Raw genomic sequence first — 23,214 nt, forward strand, 5'->3', positions numbered from 1 at the left:
GTCCTAAATATGACATCTCTTCTTCTTGAATGATGGATTTTAACAGTAGATTAATAACAGAATATGACGCTAGCCCCGAAGAAAGCCAACGGAAACGAGGAAGTGTCGGAATATTGTCTGATTCTGCCACTGAGCTACATGAAATAAAATACAAAAGAAAGAAAATTTGGGCCATGTTAATGTGAAAAGAGTATAGTCACCTCCCCGGGCTTGAGAGAGACAGAGAGCGGGAGAGAGAGAGAGAGAGAGAGACTGCATGTTACTAAGACACCTAAACTGTTACATATCCACTGTTTATAGAGAAAACTTTGTAAATCCGCAGCCAATTCCCGGATGGACTGTTGTTGCCATCCCGTGTCCTCTGTCATTTGTTTTTTAGTTTATTTTGGGCTTTTTTCGGGGCGGCCGTTAATTAAGATAAGGATGGTTTTGTCGACAGTCTGCCAGGTTAATCAGGAAGCTAGATTTTTTGCTGTTATCGGGTCATTAATCACCACCTATAAATCTGAATACTTTAATATCCATGAGTGTGCTGAACAAATTATCTCATCAGCTTAGAGTACAGGAGAGATAATGAACATAAGCGCTATCTCTCTAAATCTCCCATGGTTCACACTTATCTCTGTATAATCGAAATCTGAACTCTTAATATCCATGAGTGTGCAGAAAACTATCTCATCAACTACAGGACAGATAACGAAGATAAGCATTATCTCTCTAAATCCTTCAAAGTCACGCTCTTATTTCTGTATAATCGACTGGCTTTACTTGGAAGGGAATACTTGAGTTGTTCCCAGTGCGAGAGGGTCAGAGGTAACAAATCACCATTATTTCACGGGCAACATAATTTTCAGCACACATAAATTTCCCCACTATGCTTGAAATTAAAACAGAACGTATTTATTCGGCTGCATAAACTCTCCATGGGCAAAACATTTAGTAATTTCCTTTATTGAAATAATGTCAAAGACGGTATTTACTTGACTGCATTAACTTCCCAATAATCAAGCACGCAATAAGATCCTTTATTGAATTTAAAATACAAACGGTATTTATGCCATAATATTAACTCCCCCACAGTCAGAGCACGTAGTATAGGTCGTTTACTGAAATTAAAACATACAGTATTTATTCAACAACATTACCTGCCCCCACGGACAAAGTACGTACTAAAGTCCCTTATTCCAGTGGCCGATAGACGATTCTACACAACTCTGGGGATGCTCTCATTATTCAGAGATTAGCCTTGTTTTTTGATGGCCACAATTTTTTTCCCGGTGAAGTTATTATCATACAAATTTGTTTATATGAGGAAAATCGTATGTCGAGATTCTTAAACGGTATCTCCATTTATCATTCTGACTCGAAAAACTTTTATTGGGCAGTACCACACAGGGCGAGAGAGAAAAAAAAATCATACCAAGGCATCATATATATCAGGATGCGAAATTATACTCGTACAAGTCGTTGCAACCCCAGGCGCAACTGAACGTGATCCCAGTGGGTTCTGGAGATGGGATGGGGTTTGAGGGACGTTTGTATAACAGGGCAGCTCTAACACCCGGCCATACCAGTGCCACCACCTGAAGGCGTCCCTCTGCAACAACATTATTAGCAGAAAATATTAATTATAGATCAAACCAAAATTCATCGCCAAATCAAGACAACATTGATAAAAATGCATCTGATAATACTGATAAAAGTCCCTGAAATGTTAAAAAAAAAAAACACCTAAAATACTGAAAAAAACACATGAAAATACTGAAAAAACATCTATAATATTGATGAAAACACCTAAAATATAATAAAAGACACAAAAAAAAATACTGATAAAAAAACGGAAAAATTAATAAAACGAACATTGATAAAACATAAAAAAACTGATAAAAAAAACACCAAAAATATAGCTAACAACACTTAAAAAGCTCATTCTCTGCCTCCCATTAATACTGTGGCAAAGAAAATACATCCAGGCAGTGCAAATGGTCCTCAATCACTGGGAACGCACGACCTACCGAGTATGCTCTTAATTCTGTGCCTCGCTGCGTGCTCTGATATTTACTGTGTTTATTACGAGATGGAGCCCCGGTGTGCAGTGTTTTAAAGAGGGAAATATTGCGTGTGTGTGTGTGTGTGTGTGTGTGTGTGTGTGTGTGTGTGTGTGTGTGTGTGTGTGTGTGTGTGTGTGTGTGTGTGTGTGTGTGTGCTATTTTTCTATCAGGCCTGGATTGTAAAAATGGTGGTGGATATACTTGAGAGAAAGATATTTTTTTGTTAACTTGTAGAAGCCATCTCTCTCTCTCTCTCTCTCTCTCTCTCTCTCTCTCTCTCTCTCTCTCTCTCTCTTTCCGAATCATATCAGTTCTCATATCCAATCTCGTCACTTGCTGCTCGCTCACTTTCATCCATTCGATCTTCCTTTTTTATCTTATTTCCTTTCACCTCTCTCTCTCTCTCTCTCTCTCTCTCTCGTCGTTCTTTCACCACAATTTCTGTTCCTCTCCGCCCCTCTCACTTAATCACTCACCCCCCACCACTCAGTCATTCGATTTTGTTCCTCTCTCTCTCTCTCTCTCTCTCTCTCTCTCTCTCTCTCTCTCTCTCTCTCTCTCTCTCTCTCTCTCTCATAACTCTGAGTCTTTGCTATATTGGTTAAAATTTAGCTCTGTTGATCTAGTGATTCTCTCTCTCTATGAACTATGTCACATCTTCCCGTTTTTATCAAGTTGGTGGAGACAGCTCGATCTCTCTATCTATCTATCTGTCTGTCCGCTGTCTGTCTACCAGCGTACCTACCTACCGATCTATATATCTATCTATCTGTCTATCTATTTACCTTTTGATCATTTTATCTATCTATTTATCTATCTATAATTTCTCTCTCAGTATCCCGCTCCTTCCCGCCCTGTCACTGCCATCTGGTCTACTTTTTCATTCAATCACTCTGTCTCTCTCCCTCTCCCTCCTTCTCTCTCTCTCTCTCTCTCTCTCTCTCTCTCTCTCTCTCTCTCTCTCGTTTTACAGTAGCTAGGTCTGAACCATTTTTCATCAAGTACCAAATTACTGATGAAGGAGAGACAACACATTTTCAATTGTTAAATAATTGTGAATGGATGCATGGCTCTTCTCGTAGGATATTCTAGGTAGGATCTTTTATTGCTAATTTGTTTTTTGTTTTTTCCGTTTCGGCCTCTCGAGTTTTAGATCTACATTAATATTACTGGAAATGTAGAGGCGATGATTCTGAAGTGTTTATAGTTGTTTATTCGAGCGTAAGACCAATACAATAGCAAAAGGTTGTCATTTGCTGTAGTACCCTTTCCTCCTCAGTGATTAGGGTACATGAGAGAGAGAGAGAGAGAGAGAGAGAGAGAGAGAGAGAGAGAGTTTTAAGACCATTCACTCATCCTAAGGAAAAAAAACTTTAATTTCTCAAGCAATGAAAATTACCGATGGAGTAGATTTTATAATATTCACAAACCCTAAAATCTCTCACAACACTTTATTTAGAATCAATAAACAGAATTATTAGTGTCAAATCTTAGTCAATTATCGCCAAGGACCTACGTTATGGTGGATGAATTTTTGGGGTATATTTCCATGGCTTGTCTGATTGGTAAATATATGGTCTTTTTCACCCAGTTCTCTGATTAAACTCTCTCCTGTCTGTTGTTTCCTAATCTTTGCCTTCCTTTTGTTTCCTGATTTTCCCGTTTCTGGATCCTGCCCACCCCAATTAGAGGACTGGGAAATAGGGATGCGATGATGGCGATGTACTGTTATTTAGGTGTACTGGGGAGGAAGTACAAACACAGGGGTAAACAGTACCTATTGTCACCTGTACTGCCTTCTCTTCGTCGGGTAAATGAGAGAGAGAGAGAGAGAGAGAGAGAGAGAGAGAGTAAATCAACTATGAATAAATCGATAGATACCTAGAAGGAACAGAAAATGAGAGACAAGAAAAAACAGACAGGCAAACAGAAACCAAGAGAGAAGAGAAAATCAGTAAGCCGAGGCAGGAGTGACAGACAGAGACCTTTCTTTTCGTTCCTCTTTTCCTTCCTTATTTTTTTCCTGTTCTCACGACTTCCGGGGAAAAGCATGAAAGGATGAATGAAACTTGGCCTAGCGCGAGGAAGGGATGGGATCTGGGGCTCTCTCGGGCGTAAAAAATCGAGAGAGTTCTTGTGAGGAAAACACACACACACACACACACACACACACACACACACACACACACACACACACACACACACACACACAAAGCAGAACTACAGAAACTCACTGACTGCTTGCACATACCAGTATCCTTGGGTTTGGTGTTAGTGCTTTGTCTCCCTTCCCAACCTAATTTTACCCTAGAAGTGAAATTGGGACCTGGATCATCAAATTTATGGTTGCGTGTCATAGTACAGGTCAATGTTTGTTGGGTGCTATCCTTGTCAGTTACAATGTTTACACTTAGAGCTAAAAAGGGACTTGGTTTTCTAACTCGACTGCTGTTTATCTTAAATTTGCCTCATTTATATTGGTGAATACAGTTAAGATTTTATTCAGTTTTACATGCAGAAGGGTTACTCGTAGATAAGTAGAAGCTAATCCCTGACATATAAAGGATTAGGAAGTGGTGGAATTCATCCCTGACTGATAGGATCTTCTTTTACTGAATGAAATAGTTTCAAAGCAGATTAAATAAAATAACTAATTCTGTCCACATGAGCGAAAGAATGAAGGTAAAGAGAACCGAAGTTGTCAAGCGGTAAAAAGTAAACAAACAGACAGATAGATATGCAGACTGACAGATAGACAGACAGTTAGATGCAAAGACAGATGTATAGACAGACATAAATAAATTAGTAAAAAAAAATCATTTTACGTCACAGTCCTTTATTAAAGATGAAAAAAAAACACCAGATAAAACACAAGCATCATCACGCCTTTGGCCCTAATAAAAAGGAAGATGAACAAGACACATGACAAGTCCGTCCTAGTAAAAGAAATACCATTCAGTGTACAGGGAGTGAAGTATTTACGTAAGTTCATCTCTTTCACAGTATTATCAAAGAGGCATCCCACCTCATTAGAAGCGAAGGCCCTTTCCAATACACCAACCATCCTTCATTATGAAACAAAACCCTTAATGAGAGAGAGAGAGAGAGAGAGAGAGAGAGAGAGAGAGAGGGGCGTTCATTAATCCTCTCTAGGGAGGGGCAACTCAAGTCTTCTGTGCCAACTGCTGTTAAATATTATTCATTTCTGAGGTGGTCACAGGAAAGTGATTGTTGGCACTGACACCAAGCTCCGTCTTATGATCGGAACAACTCTAGTATCCAATCGAGATAAGGCTAAGAAACTTTTTTTTTTTTTTTTTAATTTGAAAGCAAGTCATCTGACCTCCCTAACACCTCTCCCATAGCAATTTAGTTTATAATAATGTTGGTTCATATCCTTTTGCATGTTATTTATGCAAAGTATGGCGACACTGGAAGGATTTATAAAGCACAGAATACGACAGAAATATAATAAGCAAAATAAACCGCTTAGAAAAAGGTATTAGGGAGCCTTCTTACCTGAACAGAATGCGGGCCCTAGTATTAGACCTTGTGACCTGGCCTGAGAAGCAGTTGAAGAAAGCCATTTACCCATCATTAAAACAGAATAGGGAAGTATGTATTCCATAACTGTTCTGACGATTTCGAATTTTAAGGCATTAAGTCAATCATATATCGTTCTAATTGATCACAGAACTTCACAGGTACAGCAAAATTACAAGACTCACAAGAAAATAGGAAAACGAAATACAGATTAAATTACAAGACTCAGAGGGAAATAGGAAAATGAAATTAGGAATAAGTTACAAGACTAAGAGGAAAATAGGAAAATGAATTACAGAATACAGTCATTAGTGAATCTACCTGTTTGGCATTGCTGCACGTGTCTGATGATCCGTGGACAAAATAACAATAAGAGTAATTAGCAGACAGGTGTAATTAGGCTCCCGTCATCAAAAGCCTAATGTGATGAAGTATGATGTCTTCAGGTAGAGCAATAATTAATAACACACACACACACACACACACACACACACACACACACACACACACACACACACACACCTCCCAACTTCCCTTCCACCTTTTCTCCCAAGGCAGACGCAAAATACGATAATGTCGAATGCAAGGAAAAGAAAGGAAGATAGGAGAGGCAAGTTTATGCAGTGTTTAGGGGCGAGAGACGCAATTTATATCGGCAGAGATGAAAAGGAAGAGAGAGAGAGAGAGAGAGAGAGAGAGAGGTAGTGAAAGTTAGCAAGAAGAGATGGGGAAGCCTGGAAAAGTTATGAGGAGGAGGAGGAGGAGGAGGAGGAGAAGGAGGAGGAGGAGGAGGAGGAGGAGGAGGAGGAGGAGGAGGAGGAAGAGGTGGATGATGATGATGATGATGATGATGATGAGGAGGAGGAGGAGGAGGAGGGAAACCTGGAATGAGAAATACAGCCAGTGGGGGTCATAGTGAAGGAAGGAGACGGAGCGGACAGAAAGAGGAAAGGGAAGACTGACAAGAGACGAAGGAAGAAAGATGCAGGAGAGAGAGAGAGAGAGAGAGAGAGAGAGAGAGAGAGAGAGAGAGAGAGAGAGAGAGAGTCTGGGGTACAATAAAGACACAACGGTCGAGAAATAAAAAAAAAATAATTATTGAAGAAGGGAAGTCAAGATGATGGAAATAAATGAGACATGAAGCTTATAAAAGAAGACAAAGCAGAGACAGGAAATGGGAAAAAAGATCAGATCAAGTCACTTAGTATGAATGAAGGAAAGCGAATAGGGACAAAAATGAAAGGACAGAAGCAAGACAAAACTTATAAAAAAAAAAATAAAGTATCAAAGAAGGTAGGTGACAAAGAGAAGAAGAGGATGGAAGAGAGAAGAGTAAGACAGGTTTGCATTTAAGGCCTGAAATATGAAAGAATAAAGAAAATGAGAGGGCAGGAAGAGAATGGAAGCTAAGAATAAGAAAGCATTTGAGGAAGAAAAAAGTGTCGAATGGTACACTGACATAGATCAAACTGAAAAAAAAGAGAAAAAGAAAAGTGAAGTGACAGGGGAAGTAGACAGAGTGAGACAGGAGTCAGAAAAGGCGTCATAAAGAACAGGGGAAGAGATATAAAGGAAGGGAGCGACAAAGTACTGAGGTTACGGGGAAAGAAAGGCAGTCACACGGAAAGTAGACATGTGGTGGGGACTGGAATACGAAATGAGGCCAGAAAATAAGGAAAAATAGGGGAAGGGACAGACAGCGTGAGATAAAAAGGAAAGTCAGTGACATAAAGAAATAAAGTTAAGGTAAAGTAGACGGGGAGCGAGATTACCATTCGAAAGAAAAAAACGTAAGCAGGGAATGAAGAACAAGAGCAGAGTAATAAAAGAGCGAGAAAAAAGGAAACGAGAGTATAAAGTAAATGAGAGAGAGTGAGACTGCAGTACCAGACGGAGAGAGCAGGAAAGACCAAAGAGGAAGGAGAGGAGAGGGAAGAAAGGATATAAATAGACGGGATTAAAACAGAGACACAAAAAGAGCAGGCTAAAAGAGGAAGTATCTGAGAGCGAGAATGCAGTACCAGAGAGAGACGACAGAAAGGGGTAAAGAGCAAGGAAATGGAAGCCCAGAGTGAAAGATGAGGTGGTGAGACAGCAGGGGACGAAGACACATAACCCGGAATCATAGAAAGATAAAAAGACAATAAAGAGAGTGAAGCAGGAAGCGGACAGTGAGATTAGAGCACGAAACGGAGCCATCAAGTCCAAAGGAAGAAATAAAATGGAAAGGAGAAAGAGGAGGACAGAATGAGAGAGAGAGAGAGAGAGAGAGAGAGAGAGAGAGAGAGAGAGAGAGAGAGAGGAGACATACACATGAGCGCAAACTGAGAGCAAGATTGCGGTACCAAAAAAAGACCGAGGAGGACTTAAACAGAGACAGAGAGTACCAAGGAAGGCGTAAAGAGAGACAAAGAGTAAAAAGAGACAGGAGGGGCGGTGAGAGAGAACAGAAGGACGAATATACGACAGACGAAACACGCCCCGAGTACGATAAAGTTAGGCAGAAGAGATACAGGCGCTGGGGCGAAGATGGGAAAGTTGCACGGGGTTGTGGTGGTGGTGATGGTGGAGAGTGGTGGTGGCAGTGGCGATCAGGATGTGGGTGTTGGTGTTGGTGGTAGTGAACAGAGGTGGTGGTGAAGTGGTAGTGAACAGTGGTGGTGGTGACAGTGAGGTGGTGATGATGGTGATGGAGATAGCGTGGAGAGTGGTGGTGGAGATTCTCGAGTAAATCTGGGATGGGAGGAAGATAATATGAGTGACAAATGCAAATTGACGATGTAAACAGAAAGGGGAAATCATACACCCTACAGTGAAAAGAAAAAAAATGAAGTTGCAAAGTAGTGGTGGTTGCACAGGTGGTAGGGATTCTGAAGTAAAAAAAAAATGGGAAGAAGATCAGGATGGAGAGGAAAGTATGATAAAGGATAAAAAATGAAGAACAGACCACAAACGAACAGCAAGATATTTAAGTTTGAGAAAGAGAAGAAAATGTTGAGGGGTATGGTGAAGAGCCGTGAGGGAAATTCTGAAGTTTATATAAGATGGGCAAAAAGATGAACAGTAAATAATAAAAATAAATGAAAAAATAAAAAAGTTATCGGTACCTAAAAATGGTAAACAACAGAGCGAAAAGAAAACATGGAAAATGAATAATCTGAATGAGACTAAAAGATGGAGAGCAACAGAAAATTTTGGATAATCTGCCCAGGCATGTTGGAAAAAAAGGCAAGAGAGAGAGAGAGAGAGAGAGAGAGAGAGAGAGAGAGAGGTGATAAAACATGCAGAAAGAGAAATGTGCACTTAAGAATAACGCAACAATAGAGGAAAGTGACAAAGACATGAAAGAAGACACAGAGAAGAATATATAAAAATGCCAGCCAAAGGGTAAATATTTAAAAGAGAGAAAGTTGCAAGGTGTTGGTGGCAAGTGGGAGGGGACTGGACATTCTGAAAAAAATATATGAGAGGGTACAGGGTTGAAAAGTATTGGAGAGAGAGAGAGAGAGAGAGAGAGAGAGAGAGAGAGAGAGAGAGAGAAAACTCACGGAATCTTTGAAAAAAAAAAAGAAAGCTAAAAAGAAAGAAAGAAAGAAAACGCTATATATATTAACTTCTCACAGCAGCTATAACTCTAGTATTTTATCCAGGTCACACTACATGATTATATTTTATTGAGACTGAGTATTAGAGCAGAAAAGTATCAAGACTCTCATAATTAACCCTCTCATGATGGAAGAAAAAAATCTTTAGTATTTTATTCCATCCATCACCCGACGATTTTTACTGACAAAGAATGAACTGTTGGAGCCCGAGTGTTCACCAGAATTTAAGAAAAAAAAAAAACAATAGAAAATGAGCAGAAGTGAAAGTAAAAAAAACGAAACATGGGGTAAAAATATCGCGCAATACATAGTCGAACAGGGGAAAAAGAGAGAGAGAGAGAGAGAGAGAGAGAGAGAGAGAGAGAGAGAGAGAGAGAGGTGGGAAGAGTTTAATAAAAAGGGAGGGAAATGGAAAGAGGTAAAAAAGTCAAAAATGCAATCTGTATTAGTTAAGAGGATGTTAAGTTCAGAGTGAGGAAAAACTCAAACGAAAAAAGAGAGAAAAAAGTGACGAAAGATTAAGAAAGGAGAAACAAAGGGTGGCGTGCGAGGAAGAAGAATATGAAAAAAAAAAAAAACGCTATGATGGAGCCATAGCAAATAAAAACGAGACAAAGAATAAAATGGGAAGATGGAGACAAAGGAGACAGGGAAAAGCACAGGGCAAAAAACATAAGAAAACTGTGATAATGATACACACACACACACACACACACACACACACACACACACACACACACACAAGGAGAAGGAAATGGAAGTATCAGACGAGGAAAATGGAACTCTGAAACAAAATGCTAAAACTGGACAACGCAAAAAAAAACAAAAAAAGTGAAACGAATACAAAAATGAAGGAATATAAAACAACATAAAACCACAAAAAGGATACACAAGAATAAGAACATGATAGTAGTAGTAGTAGTAGTAGTAGTAGTAATGCTGTAGTAATAGTAGTAGTAGTAGTAGTAGTAGTAACAATAATAATTAAAATAATAATAATAATGTGATAAAGAGGGACGAAAGAACATTACAGGCAGGGAATATGGCGATAAGAAAAGAAACAGGAAAGAGAAAAAAACCGGCTTGAGATGAAAGGAGAAAGGAAATATGATCAGAGAGGAGGAAAAAAATTGAAATAAAGACGAAACTGAGAGAAAGGGAGTGCACAGCGGGGTGGGCATATCATGAAAATGAGAGAGAGAGAGAGAGAGAGAGAGAGAGAGAGTATAAAATGATGGTAAAAGAATGAATATGCATAAAAAATGTGATAAAATAAAAAATACTGTGAACTGTGAAAGTATTAGGAGAAGTAGTGGTGGTGGCGGTGGTGGTCATTATAGCAGCAGCAGCGGTAATAGTAGTAGACGTAGTAGAAGACGTAGCAGTAGTAGTAGTAGTAGTAGACGTAGCAGTAGTAGTAGTAGTAATACTATTAGTAGTTGTGGTGGTGGTGGTGGTGGCAGTAATAGTAATTCCTCTTCTTCTTCTTCTTCTTCTTCTTATTATTATTATTATTATTAGAAACGTAACAATAAAACGAAGCACTGGTAAGTCGAATACAAGGAAGCTGGGCTAAAACAAAAGAAAATCATAACGATAATGCATCAAAAACAGAGAGGAAAAAAGAGAGAAAAATAAAGGAAAAAATTAAGAAGCAGGAGAAAGTACAATAGTAATCAAGCCAAGGAATCCAAGAAATAAGGCCAGAGAGAGAGAGAGAGAAAGGCAGGGTACGAAGCTGAGAGAGAGAGAGAGAGAGAGAGAGAGAGAGAGAGAGAGAGAGAGAGAGAGAGAGAGGGGGAGGGGGAGTGAGATACAAAACTTTTAAAATGCTGGGAGGAAGTGGGATGAGGGAGTCGGACATTAAAGGACGGAAAACAGGAGACCAAAAGGATGATAAAAAGACGGGGAGGAAAGGAGATATGATAAATGGAAAGACAGATTAGAGATGAGGGCCTGAGGGAGACCAATATTAGGTTGTACGATTCGATAAATGGAAAGTGAATACTGAAAAAGGATTCTACATTAAACGAAGACAATCAGGACCGAAGAAGAATGTAAGATGGAGAGAAATTAGATAGCAAAACACGAAAACAGAATGAGAATTGCGTGGCGAATAGAAGATGGAAAGTTAAAACGAATATTAAATTACGGTGTTGGAAGGAAGTGTGATCAAGGAAGCTGAAACTAAAGGGAGGAAAATAGAATGTTTAAAGGACGGTACAAAGATGGGAAGGAAAGAGATGTGGAGAAGGATGAGAGGATTGGAGAAAGGGAGACGAGAGACGATTATAATGACATTTTAGAGACAATACTACCAAGAAACAGGGATTAACAGAGTAAATGGAGGAGAGATTATCGGAGGAAATGAAGAAGACGAGAAGGACGATAAAAATGAGAGATGGATGGAATTAAGGAGAATGATAGGAGAGACAAGGGACGGGAAACTGAGACGAATATTCGGTTAAATATTAAGAGAGACTGCTGTTAGGGAAGTGACTCTGAGACGGAACAGGCAGGGTTTAAACAATAGTAAAAGGACGGGAACAATAGTAAGTATAGCGAATTCGAGGCTGGATGGAAGATGAGGAACTCTAAAAATTATATCATATATTGGAATTAGTGCCAGAAGAAAGCTACAAAAGAGAGAATCCTGGAGAGAGACAGCAGAAGCCACGAACAGTAAAACAAGAAGAGACAGAGAGAGACTTGTGAACTGAATAAGACAGGGAGACGGCGTGACACAGTTTTTCTAAAATGCTGGAAGGAAGAGAGATGAGGAAAGTGCAAATAAGGATTGGAAAACATAGCAACAATAGAGGAAAAACAAAAGAAGCGAATGAACTATGGAAAATTACAAACTACATATAAAAGAGGGAAGAAAAAGATGAATATTAGATAAGACAGTAAGATGGAGACGTGACAAAGGAAATACACATAAAGCTTCAATGAGAGAGAGGAAGACTGAGACAGGGAGAGCTACAGAAAGCGGGCTGGTGGAGGGACGATAGGGAAGCGAGAGGCGAAAATCGGATTAAGTGTTGGATGGAAATGCAATGAGGGAGACTCGACTATGTGAGGAAAACAGGAGGATAAAAGAACAATACAAAGACGAGACGGAAGGGTTTATGGAGAACTGCAGGGTACATGAAAAGTTAGGGAGCTGAGAGAGAAATATGAGACTGAATGTTGAGAGATAATACATTACTATGGAGAAACCGCGACTAAGATGCAGAGGAGAGTATGATAAAAGGATGATAATGGTTGTAAGCTGGGTAAAGATGAAGAAATTAATGATGAATATTATGTTAAATGTTGAGAGAGAGAGAGAGAGAGAGAGAGAGAGAGAGAGAGAGAGAGAGAGTCTGAAGGCCTGGAGAGAACTGACATCAGGCCAAAACACAGAGAGCCGCGAGAAGAATATCAGATTAAAAGCTGGAAGGGAGTGCGATAAGACAGCCAAGACGAAGACGGAAAACAGGAAGCTAAAAGAACAGCAGAGACGGAGGCGGAAGGAGTTGAGGAGAACTGTGAGCTGGAGATGAGATGAAGGACGACTATGAAATGAAATGCTGGGAGGAAATGCAATTAGGGAGGAGTATGAGACGGAAAACAAGAGGGTTAAAGGAACAGTAACAAAAACGGAAGCAGGTTTGAAGGATTGTAGGCTTGGAGGCAGATTACGGCGCTGGGAGATGATTAGACTAAGAACTGGGAGAAGAATGAAATATACGATGAAGTAAAGTGTACTGAGGAACGAGACAAGAATGATGCAGGAGATGATTATAAACTGGATAGAAAGAACCCTGAGCTGACCCTTGATTCAATGTGAGGGAAAGTATGGTGAGGAAACTAAATAATAATAATAATAATAATGATAATCAGTACTACTGCTAATGCAACTACTACAACTGCTACAACCACAACTACTAATAATAATAACAGCAATCATCATCATCATCATCGGACCTCCTTTCCCACCCTTGGTCAGGGTGACGAGTAGCAATGGCCAAACAGCCCAGATTTGTCCAGTTCAGTGGGCCACGCTTCCATTCACTCACCATTCAAGCAGTGGCGTATCCAGGAGTTTTGCCGGGGGAGGCAAACACTTGAAACATTTCCCCAAAATATCTGTCACCACACTGGCGTGATAGTTCCGAACACAGACACTTTCCCACATTCGTGACACTACTGTTTTTTTCTATTTTCCTTTGCGGTTTCTCTCTCTGTCTCTGTCTCTCTCTCTCTCTCTCTCTCTCTCTCTCTCTCTCTCTCTCTCTCTCTCTCTCCACTTAGCACATATGCATAAATTAAAATTCGCTACTGCAGCCACCTCCAGTCTGGTATTCTGTTTTGTACTACTGCCGTGGTGGTAGCCAACTGAAATTCTGTTTTCCACTACTTATTCCTTTAGTTTGATTCTCATTGGCTCAGGCATCAGAGGTGGTGCATACGTCAAGACTGACCTAAATACATCTGCTGGGATTAACCTCTCTTAATCCTTGACTCAGGTGGCCACTCGACTGGCCCCACTCAGCAGGGAATGATTTTCATATCACCTGAACTGTATTGTACTATATAGAAAGGATTTTTCCATTAAGGAAAAAGTAGAAAAACGGCATAGAGCTGTTCATCCTGAAAATTTTCACCTACAGAAATGGGAGGAACAAAAGATACTCTGTCTCCCAGGCTCCAACAAGTGGGGGGGACACTTCCCCCTGTCCCCCACCCAAACGAGGCCCCTGGCACACACACACACACACACACACACACACACACACACACACACACACACACATATATATATATATATATATATATATATATATATATATCTGCTTACCTTCTAAAATGTAGTCAGAGATGATCAAAATGGCTTCATGCAGTTTTCAAAAATTCTGCTTCTTTCGGTTGTTTTTAACGATAATTTTGCAGTGTTTATGCAACTGGCTACGGGGTGAGAGGATATGGCTGCAGGGTGAGAGGATGTGGCTGAGGGGACAGCAAGGCCATTTTTACACCTCATCAGGATTCAAGTGAAAAAAACATAATTAGAGCTCTAATGTTAACCACATAATCTAAGGTGACAGGAGAAATTATTAAGTTATAACTGGCCATTTTTTCTCAAGGGTTTTATAATATTTAGTCTAGTTTTTAATTTCAAGGGAAATTATTGCTCCCAAGTAAATATTTTCGGAAACAGATAATATTGTTTAATACACAATTGGTAAAATTAGGGAAACTGTATCGTCATACAAGAACTATGCCAAAAATCCCTCTCAGCATTTCCCCAAATTTTTCCCAGGTGGGGCAAACTGCCCCCCCTGCCCCCCCCCAGTGGCTACGCATGTGCATTCAAGCCCCCGGAATCCTGGCTCTATCGGATACGCCAAAAACATTCACCACGTTCTCAAGCATCACATAAAAGTATCCGACAGAGTCAATCCGGACGCTGTCACAGTAAAATGGGGTGCCAAATCCCTGATCATGCACTTCCCCTCACAATATTCATCCTGCCAGCTCGATCTTTGGTCAGTTCCCTAGCCTCACTGACTTCCAACCCTCTCTTCCTCACACACTCATCCATCATATCTCTCTCCCATCTCCTTGGCCTACCTCGCCTCCTCCCTCCTTCAAATTCGCTCAGATATACCTTTTTCACCATTCTGTTGTTATCCATTCTCTCCACGTGACCATACCATCTCAGTACACTCTCTTCTATTCTCAGTCCACAGACCTCCTCACTCCACATCTTTCATGAATCACAATATTTCGTATCCTATCAACTCCCTGTATTCCACATAAATTCCTCAGCAGTCCCATCTCCACTACTCTCACTCCTGACTTTTCATTTTCATGCCACAGCATAGTTTCACATCCATATGATAAAGCTGGCACTAACACTCCTTCATGTAAGCCTCGTGCAGCTGCAAAACTCAAGCCTCTGTTTCTTATCAAGGCCTTCACTGCACAAGCTACTTTCCTTCCTTGTGTCACTCTACTTTCCACTTCTTTTGCACATTTTCCTCTCTTTTCTATCACTGTACCCAGGTATTTGAACTCTCTCACCAATTCCAGTTTCTCTCCATTCACTGTAACACTGCACTGGGAGTCACTTTCTCTCTCAGTAACCATCACTTTACTCTTTTCTACATTTACTCTCAAGGCACGACGCTCACAGACATCAGCAAAACTCTGCACTAGTCTACCAAGTTCTTGCCCGGTATTTGCAAGTAGTTCTGCATCATCATCATACAACAAATTTGAGATACTCCATCCATCACCTTTCATTACCAACGCCATCCCCCTCTCCATTACTCGTGTTTTTACTTCTCTCATCACCCCATCCATAAATATATTGAACAACCACGGGAACATCATAACCTCGTCGCACGCCCACACTGATAGTGAACCATTCACTTAGATGCCAATTAACCCTTACACATGCTTCACCACCATCGTAAAAACTCTTGACGGCACCTAGCAGCTTACCATCTACACCGTACACAAGCAAACCTTTCCACAATCCTTCTCTATCCACTTTGTCATATGCTCTTTCCAGATCCATGAATGCCATAAATGATAATAATAATAATAATAATAATAATAATAATAATAATAATAATAATAATAATAATAATAAAGTACAGACAACAGGACAACCAGCAGACTGACATTAAGAGTCTCATATGACTGGAAGACACAGTAAATAGCGAAGGACATGCAGACAAAGAATTTCGAGAATAAAAAAAATTAATGCATGCAAAAGAGTATTAACTTAACGGCATGGAGCTTGCGATAATCAAGGTTGACTAAGATACGGAAAAAAGAACTAGAGAGAGAGAGAGAGAGAAAGTAGGAGTCTCAAAGTATTGTTAGGTGGACATAAAAGAAACAGTAAAAGACAGGGACAAACTGGGGACTATACGATGGAGAGAAGATAGGGGAAGACTGGCGGAAGATGTGATGAAATGGTGGCAGGGAATGCAATAAGACAACTGGGGCTTAGGCGGCAGACAGAACAGTAAAAGGATCGTAAAAAAAAGGGGGATGGGGACAGAATGAGGACCGAAAGGAGGACAGAGGATGAAAAAAGAAAAAGAATATTAGATTATATGTCTAGAGGAAGAGCGATAAGGGCGCCGAGACTATGAGGCAGGAAAAGCGCTGTACTGACAAAAAAAAGAAAAAAAAAAAGATAGAGATCCCCTCCCCCCAGAAAAAGTATGACTATAAACTGTACAGAAAAAAGGGAACCTAGAGAAGAGAGAGAGAAAAAAAAATAATGGTGAGAGACAGTATGGTGAAAGACTGACTGAGAGACACAAGCGGAAGAGTAACAAGGAGAGTAAAACTAATGAAAACAACAAGTCCCTCAGTGGATTATAAGGTTGACATGAAACTGACACTAATACAGAAACATACAAAGGAACTACTGGAAAAAAGCTGAAAAATAGTCTGTCCTGATATGTAATTAAACGCTGGAAGACAAAAGATGAACAGTTGAAGAGTAACATTACTTTCTAACAGACAACAGGAGCTGTAAAGGACTAAGAGTTTAGCACAGCAAGAGAGGCTGAGAGACTGTTAAGGGAATATTAAGGGAAAGTGTGATGTGTAATCTAAGATGATAAAGTAAACAAAATATAATAGATAGTCAAATTAAGTAAAGTTGACGAGTACAGTAGGAGCGTCAAAACTGTAAAGGAGATGAGAAAACAGCATTGTAAAAGGAGACAAGATGACCTATGGTTAATTATATAGGGCTATAGAGTAAAACTAATTCTGTTATTATCGCCATTACTGCATCAAATCCAACAAGTCATGCATTTGGCTCTCTTTCCTTTCATAAATTTCGTTCTGTATTCTTTTTCGTTAGGAAGAACCCTCTGAGCTTCAAACATTTCGTTCTTTATCTGCTCAAACTAAATAAGTAAATAAATGAATAAAATAAAACGCTGCTCCTCTCCTCCCACCTCCCTCGGGAGTAAATTACTATGCAATCACGACAGGTTTCTAAAAACTTAATGAGAGATGTTCTTATAAACATCGGAACATCCATGGCGAGGAAAAATTAATACGCCTAATATTTTTCTCATCAAAGGCTAATCCTCCAGCTCAGATCTGTATATAAACTCATCCCTGTAAACTATCTAAGACAATATGACGTCTGACTGTTTTTTGTGAGAACAGGACCAGAGGAAAACGCAAATGCTTTACGGAATATCAACATTTACCCCAACAAGATTAAGCATTTTTCTTTTTTTTTTTGCTTGTGTGTGTGTGTGTGTGTGTGTGTGTGTGTGTGTGTGTGTGTGTGTGTGTGTGTGTGTGTGTGTGTATTTTATCGTCTTTATTCTCACTTTGTATTTTTTGGTTATTACAGTATTACTTTTGGCAATTTGCTAGTAGTCGAAGAGAAGAAAAATGAAAATGAAATGCTGATAACACTTACCACTGCCTGTCTCTTCAGTTTATAGTGAAGTAGGGTCTGGAGACAAGGGACTTTTATGTTCGGATCCCCTCTGAAAAGAAAATAATAATAATAATAATAATAATAATAATAATGACAGTGATGATGGCAGCAGCAGCAGTTGTAGTAGTAGTAGCAGAAGTAGTAGTAGTAGTAGTAGTAGTAGTAGTAGTAGCAGCAGTAGCAGTAGTAGTAGCAGCAGCAGCAGTAATAATAAAAAAAATAATAATAACAACTAAAAACATAGCCAAAGTAGTGTATATAAAATCAAACAGGAATATAGCCTCCAATAGCAGGATTAAAAAAAGCTTTCATTATTTTTAGTGCTAGAAATAAAAATAAAAAAAACATTCAGAAAAACCAAGTATTGGAGATGCATAAGGAAATGAAAACAGCAGACAGAATGCAATAAAAGGAAAGATAAAAAAAAAAGGCTTAACAAAAAAGGAGAGAGAGAGAGAGAGAGAGAGAATCGCAAACAAAAGCCTGAAATCACCAGAGAACCATAAAACACAAACCAAACACTCCAGCCCATCCGTCACGTCCGGCAAAAAAAATAAAGTTAAAGAAAAAAAAAAAAAGGAAAACGGGGGAAACACATGAGGAAAAAAAAGAGAGAGGGGGAACTCGCCGAAACCGTTTTGTCGATGGTGATTTAAGTGTCACTGAAAAAGAAAAAAGTGACACTGTTTCTTTTCAGTTCACAAATTCCCAACCAATAACTGAATAAAGAAAAAAAAAAGTTAGGGAAAAAATGAAAAAAAAATGTGATTAAAGAGGCCATCCATAAAAGCTGATAAAGTAGATGAAAAAATTAATAAATGATGATAGTAAGCAATTCATGGGTAAAAATGAAAAAAGGATGATGTAATGAGGTTAAATGAGACAGATGCATAAACGATAATTAAATGAAGAAAAATTAATGCAAATGCGCAAATGGCCATGTTTACAAAGTGACAAGAATGACAAAAAATTTTATGTAAAAAAAATGTATGAATGGCATGCGTACAGATGAGGAAAATGTAAAAGAAAATGGAATGTATTTTAAGCAAGACATTTTCAATACTATGAGAAATGTAAAAGGCAAAAGAAAATAAAGGCTGAACAGACCATGTGAATATATGATAAAAATAAAAAAAACAAGGGGGGGGGGAGAAGTGTAAATTTATCCCTGTGTTGTAAAAAATTGTGATTATTTGTAAACGAATAGTGTATCCTGGCGTTGAACGAGGACGTGTTGCAGGAAATGAACAATGCAACGGACTGCAACAACAATTATTCTATATTATTTTTGGTTACATGGACCAGGGAGCACAATATAAATGGTGCAAATTAAATGACAGAAATTCGTTTGTCACATGTGCCAAAATTTTTAATACATTTCGAACCTACATGTCTTTATATACCTTTTTTGTATGCCGTTGGTGTAATGGTCAGATGCCATTCACTGTGATGATATCATCTGTCTTTTTTTCATATAATTTCTATTATTTTTAAAAGGGTATTAGGAGGACACCCTGTTAGTGAGGAGGTTAATGTCATCTACATTAAAACAGTGTCATTCAAAGTCACTCATAAGTTAAACATTACAGTCTATCAGATAGTCAAAGCATATAAGTAAATAAATAAAAAAACACATCAGGGTTAAAATGTGCTTACGAAAACAGCCCTAAACAAAAGCATGAATCACTGGGGATGTGAGGTCACATGTGTACCAAGAACAAAGACAACACAACCCCATTCAATCGGCTATAATAATAGGAGTTCCAAGACCTGCACTTCTATGTCCACGAAGCTGACGTCTGCACACACACACACACACACACACACACACACACACACAAAGGAGACAAGAATACACTCGTACAAAGGCACAGAAAAGCAAAGGTGTGTACACACAAAACAGAGAGAGAGAGAGAGAGAGAGAGAGAATGTTCCATCGACCGTGGTATGTCATGGAGGCCCAACAGCCCCCAGAAGCAGGCGGAAACAGGGCGACGGCTCATCACCAAGGGGGGGCGCACACCACTTTGCATAATCGGACATTGCCTTTTGTGTTGTTCCCGGGAAAGTTATTGTAGAATACACAAAAGTCCCGCTCGCCCCTCCCTCCCTCCAACTGCCGGCCAGAATTTTGATGGCACTAAGCGTCGGCATGCTTTTCTTTTTTTCCGTCTTTCATTTTGTGTCTGCCTCTCTCTCTCTCTCTCTGTCTCGCTGTCTGTCTGTCTGTCATTACGTACTGTGTCTGTATGATATGTGTCCAGTTGGTTGTACTTAGATCCGGTCATTCTCCATGTACTCTAAACTAAACCAAACTATGGAGACTGGGCTTATAGACGTTAGGCAAGCTTTTTATATTTTTGTCATTCATTTACAAAGAAGCATATTAATGGATGTGGTGACATGAGAGTTGAAAAAGCACCACTTGAGGAGGATTTATATCTGGCCCATACTCTACTTTCACGTACGTTAAATATCCTCACTTCTGAGACTCCGGGAGGCACTCTCGCGGTCAGGAAGCTTACTAACCCCTCTTCCCTGTCGGTTCATTTCCGATTCTGCTCCGTTACTATACTCTTGGGTGTTATGCATGCTATTTATGTAGATATTAAATAGATATAGGAAGCAAAATAGAGGATAATAATGGGGAGTTTGGCAAATAAGTCGTTAACGATAAGGTGCTAGGAGTCTGTGAAATCGTCTGTGGATAGGTGAAGAAAAATGGTACTGATAAAGATGGACCAATGATGAATAAATAAACAAATAAATAAATATGACGCACGTGATCAACGATAAAATGAACAAAGAATTAAAATCACTCTGAAAGGTAAAAGGTATAACATTCCCATTTTCTTTTCAGGTGTGACTGTGGTATCCCCGCGGCAGGAGCACCAGTCCCTCAGCGTCCCCTCAGTCGTCCACTTACCGCAAGACCACCAACCCGTCTGGCGCTCCGACAAACAGCCCATGAGCAACCAGGTAGTCCCACACTCCAAACAGATAGGAGCAGTGAGCCTCAGTGACAGCAGCAGCAGCCCAGTGGAACCCATCAAGCCCCTCTTGGACTTGAGTTTGGGCGATCCGAATGGTTCCCTGACTGTTCCGCTGCATCCCGTGTTTGACCAAGCGGCACCGAGGAACGTGTCAAGCATGGCCAGTAACACAGCTTACCTTCACTGTCTAGTTCACAACCTTGGCAACAAAAGTGTAAGTTGAGTTCGTGTTGTTTGGTGTGACTCCGGCTTTTATTTTTGGTGTGTGCGTGGGTTTATAAAAAACAGAAAAAATGAAATGTTTGTTTTCTGAGACTACACACACACACACACACACACACACACACACACACACACACACACACACACACACACACACACACACAAATTGATAGATAAATGAATAAATGCATGAAAATGAACATAAATATACTAATAAATTAATGTCTTGGACAGTTATTAACGAAAGAAAAACTTTCATCTCAGAAGATAAAAGTCAATCTCACAGCTAAGCACTACAATCAGCCCACCCACCATGCAAGTGAAAAAAAAATATCTTTTGTCTCTTGCCAAAAAAAAAAAAAAAAACAGGAAAAAGAAAAAAGAAAAATGTACCCAACGGATCAACACCAACATTTCATCCGCCCCGCAAAAACCCCAACCCCCCCACCCCTAAAAAAACAAACACAAATAAAATTGTTCCTTTCTACTCCGCAGGTCAACACCCACATTTTATCCACACGCCAAATATACATAGAAAAAAGAATAAAACGATAAAGGAAAAAAAAAATGGATAAACATAGACAAAAATTCTCTCTCTCTTTAGTCACATATTCGGTGACATATTTCTTGTTATTTTTCATGCTTAGTCAGATGACCTGATTTAGTCACCAGAAACATTTTTTTTTTTTTCCATCGCCAAAAGATAATACACACTTTACACAGCTAGAGGAAACAAATCGCAATGAAGCGGGTCTATTCCTGCAGATCAGCAACCACACTTTTACATATTCACAAAATATATGTCAAACGCCAACATTATGTGTCTGCCACCTTTGTAATGCCAGTTCGAAATATGTCTCCTGAGCTGAATAAAATTACTTTAGAGATAACAAGGAAATATAATAGGACACCGCATTAAATGAGTGAAGAAGGGTATCTCAAAATAGAATATATATATATATATATATATATATATATATATATATATATATATATATATATATATATATATATATATATATATATAAAGGACCACGCAGTAAAGAGGGAAGAAAGACATCTAAAAAAAAGACCAAGCAGTAAAGGATCAAGAAAGAAATCTCATGACAAAAAAAAAGAAAAAAAGAAAAAAAAAATCTACACATCGACGCTACACTTTACCCAGCCACCTTTCGTAATCTGGGATCCTCAACTGCTGTGCTGGGACTAAAATATTCACTGGAGCGCTATGCAAAAATGTACTGCAAAGTGGCTGTGAGTGCGCCGCAAGAGCTTAGTGTTTGCCTACAGACTAAAAGAGTAGAAGGTAAAACACAGGCAGGGTGTTGCTTGGGTTATACTGGGTTTGAGTTGGTTAGGTTAAGTTATCTGTGGCTAGGGGAGGTTAAGGAAAAAAAAATGCAGAGAATTAGTATTAAGTGGTTATGAACGTCCTGCTAAGTGGTAAGTGTGTCTTGCAACCTTAAAGTGCGCAAGCAGAGGAAGGAGGATGTTAGACGGCAGGTCGAGTTAACTCCGCCTTGGTTCAGTTAAGTCTTGGTAGGTTAGGTGAAGAAAGGAAAGGAAAAAAAAAAGTATGGAGCGCAAAATGACTGACAGCGCCTCTCAGTCGTCAGTGTTTTCATGCAGACTAAACAGGGGATGGGGAGGAGGATAAGGTGGGAAGGCTAGGGTATTATGAAGTCTGATCTGGCCGGGTTTGGTTACGTGAGGTTATGTCAGCAGGAATAAAAATGCGTGAAGTATGAGGTAACAAAGAGGAATTCTACCAAATGTTCTGAGGTTCCCGAGACAGTACCAAACAGAGCAGTGGGATGGTGGTGAGTCGGTTAGTTTAGACCAGGTTAGGGTTTATTATGATATAAAAAGATTGCCAAACCGATGCAAATCTCTCTCACTTCCCAATGTCTTACTGCAGTCTTAAGAGGTGGCTGTCATTATTTAGATAAGTAAGAGCTAAGATAACAAAGGATCTTAATACGTAAGTTAGGTAAGGTTTAGTTACGGAAAAATGCCAAGAAACGGAGTGCAATGTTGCTCTGAAAGGACGTGTAAATGTTCAATATCTGCCCTAAAAATGTTTAGAATTTTCTTGCAGCCTTGAGAGGAAAGAAGATAAGAAAAAGTGGACGTCTTGGGGAAAAATGTGCCTGTGAAAATAATGGCTTTTAATGTCGGGCGATCAAGGAGGCTTTACCTTATGATAAAGTGGGATGGCGCGGCATTTTCTGGTGTTTTATGGCGACACCACGCAAGATAAATCCGTGAGGGACAGTGGATAACCATAAGGATCGACGTGAACACAGCTTACGTAATGATTCACA

General features: G+C 39.5%; 1 protein-coding gene across 1 annotated transcript in view; it reads left to right on the forward strand.

Annotated features, from left to right (window-relative positions):
• LOC145417582 (zwei Ig domain protein zig-8-like) overlaps nucleotides 1–23,214 on the forward strand; it is a 128,734-nt gene that overhangs the window by 32,471 nt on the left and 73,049 nt on the right. The window contains exon 2 of the mRNA XM_080286286.1: nucleotides 20,536–20,882. Coding sequence (XP_080142412.1) covers nucleotides 20,536–20,882 — 347 coding nt within the window. The remainder of the gene's footprint in view (nucleotides 1–20,535; nucleotides 20,883–23,214) is intronic.

This window comes from Coenobita brevimanus, chromosome 110 (assembly GCF_032717465.1).
Source record: "Coenobita brevimanus isolate Jiangsu-jjx chromosome 110, ASM3271746v2, whole genome shotgun sequence".
Lineage (NCBI taxonomy): Eukaryota > Metazoa > Arthropoda > Malacostraca > Decapoda > Coenobitidae > Coenobita > Coenobita brevimanus.